The sequence below is a fragment of the Anarrhichthys ocellatus genome, unplaced genomic scaffold (genome assembly GCF_004355925.1).
Source record: "Anarrhichthys ocellatus isolate YVR2014 unplaced genomic scaffold, GSC_Weel_1.0 scaffold1, whole genome shotgun sequence".
Lineage (NCBI taxonomy): Eukaryota > Metazoa > Chordata > Actinopteri > Perciformes > Anarhichadidae > Anarrhichthys > Anarrhichthys ocellatus.
In genome coordinates this window covers 13037856-13044853 of record NW_022280031.1, presented here as the reverse complement: position 1 = coordinate 13044853, position 6998 = coordinate 13037856, and the positions used below count along the sequence as shown (strand labels likewise).

The window sequence follows — 6998 nt, the reverse complement described above, 5'->3', positions numbered from 1 at the left end:
AAAACATCAACAGCTCCTCTGAGGTTCTTCTACCCAGGAAGGTTTTCGCATTACTGATAGCCCGCTATGATCAAGTATTTCAAGTTTACCACTGGACTCTTCAATCTCTGCGTGGACGCGCTAACTGTAGTTGGCTGTGATAGATGGCAGAGAGCTGGGTCACCTCAAAGGCACGGCAGTGACATTCAGAGCGTCCCTGCTTATGGTGGGGGAATGACAGATGGCATTTCAATGGAATCTATAAATGTGTCAGCAATGGAAGATATTTTGACTTCTACCCCCCTTCTGCCCTACTTTAGATCCAGTCTGCATTCAACAACATTGCTTGAACCTGTAGATCTGGGCACAATCACTGAAGTGCCTTTGCGCAATACTCCCACAGCAATAGTCTTCATTCATAATATAACTGATTTTGAAGTGTCTCGTGGGCTTCTATCTTCCATCCTTTTTTTTGATGAGATTTCATCTCATTTCCCTTTTGTTTAACATGAGAACATAGCTGAGGTTAAATGAAAGAGGACAAGACAGACAGAGCAAATAGAAAGAGAGAGAGAGAGAGAGAGGAGGGCTGAGAGAGGAGGGCTGAGATGGCAGGCAGTCAGCTATGAAGGACATGGCCACAGCAGTTATTTTTAGTTGTCAGTTTTCAGAGGCTGTCATTCGGAACATCTCATTAAAGATCTGAAAAAAAATCCTGATACTCTATCAAACCATTCAAATCATCAAAACTCTGAGGGGAAAAAAAGCTCTATATCATGCTGTGCGTGCTCTCGCTCTTTTTCTCTCTCTCTTTCACACACACACACACACACACACACACACACACACACACACACACACACACACACATACACACACAGTATTCCCAAACATTTGAGAGTACCACCATGCTATCAGTGCACATACATTAGGCAGACATTTAATGACCTCTGCAAATGGTGTCTACTACATTTCCTATAATATCAGAGAGGTTGCAGACAGATGGATTAATTATGTTCATGTGCCCACAGGCATGTCTCTTAAAATGCAAAGAAGCCCGTCCAAGGTTTATTAATCATTCTATAATGAGAGATTAAACACAGATTCATTAGCACAATGTGGACACCGTAAATCAGATACGTGAGGGAGATGCCCTCACTAGTAAAGTCATTAAACTTAATAACAAGATCTTAATTTCATGTCTTATTCATGCTAAGTGCCTCATGCAGCCATTCACAATAAAGCAACCCAAAGCAATAAATCTGTGACAAAATTAATCCTTATGCAGTCAGATGTTTATTGTAAATAGATGACATAATAACAACACAATGACAAGTGCTGTAAATAAATTGAAAGATTAAATTATTGATCCAGCTACAGTTTGAATCCATAACAATATGATTATGCTCTTGAAACAGGTTTATTTAACTCAAATGGGTCATTTCTCTCCTCATGTCCCTCCTTGACTTTTATATGGTTTTATAGGTAATTGCTTAAGTTAGAGGGCTGAACCATACAGAACAGAGCAATTGTCTTGTAATTACTAGTAGAGTCAATTATTTAACTGTCTTTGCTATTATTAAACCCACTTCTCCAATGTCCTACACTCTTACAAACTTGCACATTTTTCATGAAAACGTGCCAACATTTGGACATCTGTGCTAAATACACTATTTAACTATTAACATTTGTGATCGAAATATAGTTTGATATCATCGGTATGCACAGTGGCAAATGTACTGTCCGTCTCTGAGCCATACAAAAAAATAAAAGGTAAATGCTGCCACCTGTTGGATCTCAGGTGTATCTACCGTCTTTGTAGTGGACTGTTGACAATGCTGCCTTCAGAACTATCGGACATATTGAAACTAAGCTAAAACTGCATAGCTAATGCTAAGTTAGATTGTATGCCTTTTATTATCTCCAGTGCAAAGCTATAGATGACAACAATAGCTCTGTTGGGCTCATATAAAATACTGTTTCTAAATCTATTTTTGGCCTTGGGTCAATTTTGATAGTATTGCCCACGACAACTCGTATTTACTACCGTTGACGTCGGCATTTGAATGCATATAAGTGGCCAAACATGGCGGACGCGGATGAGCCGTAAGTAGCTGCCGAAGAAACAAGCAAGAAACACAGTCATTAACTGACCGAAAGATGCTTTCAAATCTCCATTAACCTACGAAAGCACAGCATGAATGAACCTTCTTTTATTCTCTCTTTTTAGGGAGAAGAAAAGAAGGAGAGTAGTGGAGCTGACTGAGAAGTTAGTGATGAATTGGTAGAACTGGCGGAAGGTTTGAGGTTACCAGGCACAGTGAAGGTTAACGTTAGCTATCGGAAGAAGCTAATCGGACATTTGTTATAAAGAGCGTACAGAGAGTCTAGACCAGGGTAAAAAATACTGACCAGCTGCTCGTGAGTAGCTAACACGTCTATACAGTAAAAAAAAATAGAAGGTATCTTTCACCTCTATGCAAAGTTAGAGGTTTATACTCTACCTTCTTACAGTTGACATGCTAGCTATTCACCTAGCCTAGCAGCCGGTGGAGCTGTCCTGTCAAGAGAAGAAAGCTAGAAACCATTAAAAAGCCAGAGGGTCAGAAGAGCCCACATGTCATAAATATGCTATATGATTTAATACATTTGATGGAGCATTTAAATAACTCAACGTCACCCACGTTAGAGCAGATAGGACAGACATCAGAACACGAGTGAATGCTAAATAACTGCACTACCTGCTCTGAACTGTAAATAGCGCCCTTACTATGTGACAGATAACCACAGTATTATGTTTAGGTTTTGATTGATTTTTTATTTTTTTTGCATGATCCCAGTAGACGTAGAGGCTTTTGTGTGATATCAAACGAAACCATGTTATGCATGCCATAAACCATCAAATACTGCTGATGACACATCCTCAATGTGCTTGTGTTGTTGTCTACAGGATGGTGGTGGATGGAGGCAGTGGACGCACCTGTGAGTGGGAGGGTCGGTGGAACCATATCAATAAGTTTCTGGAAAGGTCGGGGCCCTTCACGCATCCTGACTTTGAACCCAGCACAGAGGTAACAACTACCGGGATCGGAATCATGCAAGTTTGTTGTTATTTGTCACCTGTGTCATCTTGCATTGCTTTAATACATAATGTATTCATCGCTTCTCCCCACAGTCATTGCAGTTTATGCTAGAAACCTGCAAAATCCTGGTCATTGGTGCTGGTGGTCTGGGATGTGAGCTGCTGAAAGACCTGGTAGGATCACTATTATATTTTAGAAGTATTTGGATTTATGCTTTAACGAATGGCCAACACTTTGTTTGATTTTTGTTTGTGTTGTTGCTCAGGCTTTATCGGGCTTTCGCAACATTCATGTTGTCGACATGGACACCATTGATGTGTCAAACCTAAATCGACAGTTTCTCTTCAGGTCAGAAAAATTACGTGAAAATTAAATGTAAATTTCATGCATGTATTATCGATAAATGTAGTGTTTGAAGCAGTCAGATTTGTTCTTTTAATGTGTGTGTGATGTTGACCAGGCCAAAAGATGTAGGTCGACCCAAGGCGGACGTTGCAGCTGATTTCGTCAACAACCGCATACCTGGATGCTGTGTAGTCCCGTATCCTTTTGATGGAACAACTATTGCAAGATTTTAGACGCTTGATATAAATGCAGTTGTTTTAAAAAGTCCAAACCACAATCCACGTGATCAAAAGGTGTAAAATGTTGCAAGCAGCTAATTCCCATGTCAAAAAATCACTATTTAAAAAAAAGTAGAATAGACAGTTGGTTAGTTGTTGGGTAGTGAAAGCAACACTGACATTCTCTCCAAACTAAACTTCTCCTTAATGCTTTGTGCAGACATTTTAAGAAAATACAAGACATAGATGAAACATTCTACAGACGTAAGTATCATTAAGACTTTTTTTAGTTGCAACTTTACTAATGTGGAGTGGGAGAGGGTGTAACTATCCCGTGTACAATACATGTGACCAAAAGAAACGGACTAAAAAGCCATTTCATCAGTTAACAAGAGCCAAACATTCATTTTACTTGCAACTTGCTTGTTATTTTGGAGAACACTGGTTCGCTTTCTACAACAAACCGCGGTGTTCCTCTCATATAGCCACTGATAAGATTATTTTAAATGATACAGCGTTCCATTTTTTCAGTGCTACAATGCATTTAGTTTTTGCGTCATACGATTTTGTTACACCCCTACTGCTTTGACTTTGTCGTCATCAGACATTAGATTAAAATTAATTTATCTTTCTTTCATTCATCTAGAATTCCATATAATTGTCTGTGGACTGGACTCTGTATTTGCCAGGAGGTGGATGAATGGTATGCTGGTAAGTTATTGCTCTTCACTGCAATCTCTGTTGCGAAACTTTGGCCGAATGCATTCCTATACATAAATGTCTGAATTTGAAATGGCAAAGCTGGTACATGTGCTACAAGGAACATATTTTTTGTAATGACCCTCTGTCTTCCTCTGCAGCTGTCTTTGCTGGTGTATGTGGATGGTGTCTTAGACCCAGGTTCTATCATTCCTTTAATTGATGGTGGGACGGAAGGCTTCAAAGGCAACGCTAGAGTCATCCTCCCTGGCATGACCGCCTGCATCGACTGTACCCTCCAGCTTTACCCTCCTCAGGTGAGGAAGCATTTCTTTAAACATAAAATAATGTTTACAACCACGACATAGAGGTCTTACAGAATCCTCTCCTGGTCTGTTTGTTGTGGCTAAAAAAATCCACCTGTTTTTGTAGATCAACTTCCCCATGTGTACAATAGCCTCAATGCCTCGCTTGCCAGAACATTGCGTTGAGTACGTCCGGATGCTGCTGTGGCCCAAAGAGATGCCCTTTGGAGGTATGAATCACATGGCAGTCATCATTTCTGTTCAATGGGCTTTGTAATGTTTAGAATGATCATTAAGGGGCTTTTAAAACTTCTCGTTTGTGTGTATGTGGAGTAGATGGTGTGGTCCTAGACGGGGATGACCCAGAGCATATCCAGTGGGTGTACCAGAGATCCCTGGAGAGGGCAGCAGATTTCAACATAACAGGAGTCACATACAGACTAACCCAGGGTGAGCACACGAGGCACATCTCTCCGCCACCAACAGAACACCGCTCATGTACTTGCAACTCCGCTGAAAGACATAAAAAAACATAAAACGGCTAAATTTGTTGTCGAAATGATTTTTGAGGTTTGATACCTTTGCCTCTCTCTCATGTCTTATTGATGTTCACTCTGATTTTTTATATCTTTGATTGTCCATTTTTAGTATACAAAATGTATATATTTTTTATATTCTATTTAAATGTTGCAGGTGTTGTAAAGAGGATAATTCCTGCTGTAGCGTCTACCAATGCTGTCATAGCTGGTAAGTAGCTTGAATAAATGTGGCGGTGTGCTAGAGAGCTGTGGAGCTGATGCCTCTATCAAAGATTGTATGCTCTGCCATTTGAGAGTTAATCATTTCCAAACAGTTATGAGTATAGTTACTGTCTGTAAACAGAACTGTGTACCCCGAGGTAACTGTGTTTTTTCCATATTTTATTTTACCCAGCTGCTTGCGCAACCGAGGTTTTCAAAATAGCATCAAGGTGAGTTTGCAGGTTCTGCTTGGCAGCCGTACGCACAAAGTGAAGATCTGTATGGACCATGCGTGCTTGTCATTATTTCTCATGGTATTACTTTTTGCATCTGCAGTGCCTACATACCTCTCAACAACTACATGGTCTTCAACGATGTTGACGGCCTGTACACCTACACGTTTGAAGCAGAACGGAAGGTTTGTCCCGGAATTTCATCTGCCCAGCTCATAATTGCTGCAGTGATAAATTTACCTTTTTTATAAAACACATGTTAACGTTCACTTCTGATGCAGGAAAACTGTACAGCCTGCAGCCAAATACCTCTGGACTTGCACTTTTCTCCATCTTCCAAACTCCAGGAGATGTTGGACCACCTGACTGAGAGTGCCTCCCTGTAGGTTTAGCTTCCTTATTATGATTTATTACTTATCACTGCACTGTACCACCCGACCTAACTTATGGTTATATTTGCTTGCTGTTAGATATTTTTTTGTTCATTACACATTACCTTCAACAACCAATTATACTCTTTTTCTTTAGACAAATGAAATCACCTGCTATAACCGCGACAGTGGAAGGAAAGAACAAAACATTATATTTACAGGTAAATAACCTTTTTTTGTTTGTGTTTTTATTGCTATTAATATGCAATCATGCCCGTTTTGGTTTGAGCCTACATTCAGTTGGTATTTTGTCTTACAGTCTGTAGCTTCGATTGAGCAGAGGACACGGCCAAATCTGTCCAAAACCCTGAAGGGTGAGGTGCTTTATTTACTGAATGTGTTTGCCTACACTCTGAATTGGTGAGCTGAATACACTGTGAATATGCTGACTCACTACATGTTTTTTTCAGAGCTGGGTCTGACTAACGGACAAGAGCTGGCTGTAGCTGATGCCACCACACCCCAAACCATGTTGTTCAGACTCTGCTTTACCTCATAGGATGAACTCAAGCACTCCCACAACCAGTCGATGTCATTCTTGTTTCTTGGATGCAGCATATTTAAAATGGCCTAAAAACTGGAACCGTTTACAGTGTGTTAAGTCACAGTGTAAATGAGTGTACTTAATTTAATTGTTTTAATGTACTTATTGACTAATGTTTTGCACTGAAAAGCCAAAATCATATTTCATACCATGTCTTTTCTTTTGGGGATACAAATGTTGAGGATTTCTGCATTAATGTGTTGTCTGCACTACAACCTAAAGTGTGCTAACGTGCAAGCAAAGAGACAAACAAATGGTTACTTTGGTAAATATTATTGTGTACATGTTCTGGTTTTGAATATTTATTTATCCCAACACAGCTTTTTTTAGTTTCAGAGACCACAGATGTGGTAATTGACAGACTATAATAATGATGTGTGAACTGGAATAAAAAATGTTTTTCTTACAAAGTTTCTATTTT

The 6998-nt window shown here is 39.7% G+C and overlaps 1 protein-coding gene across 4 annotated transcripts; it reads left to right on the top strand.

Annotated features, from left to right (window-relative positions):
- The first annotated feature begins 2055 nt into the window (after positions 1-2055).
- Positions 2056-6983, top strand: uba3 (ubiquitin-like modifier activating enzyme 3). Of its 4 annotated transcripts, XM_031843054.1 has the most exons (18): positions 2066-2085; positions 2210-2248; positions 2930-3050; positions 3155-3235; positions 3328-3410; positions 3523-3603; positions 3846-3889; positions 4272-4336; positions 4486-4641; positions 4757-4859; positions 4966-5079; positions 5323-5376; positions 5563-5599; positions 5706-5787; positions 5884-5984; positions 6131-6194; positions 6293-6347; positions 6444-6983. In XM_031843054.1, the coding sequence occupies exons 1-18, from the start codon at positions 2066-2068 to the stop codon at positions 6530-6532; spliced, it is 1389 nt and encodes a 462-aa protein (XP_031698914.1). In that variant the 3' UTR covers positions 6533-6983. The 4 variants fall into 4 exon arrangements, with proteins under 4 accessions (XP_031698923.1, XP_031698914.1, XP_031698905.1 ...); XM_031843063.1 differs by lacking the exon at positions 2210-2248 and having other exon boundaries at positions 2056-2085; XM_031843045.1 differs by lacking the exon at positions 2066-2085 and having other exon boundaries at positions 2098-2248.
- The last annotated feature ends 15 nt before the right edge of the window (positions 6984-6998 follow it).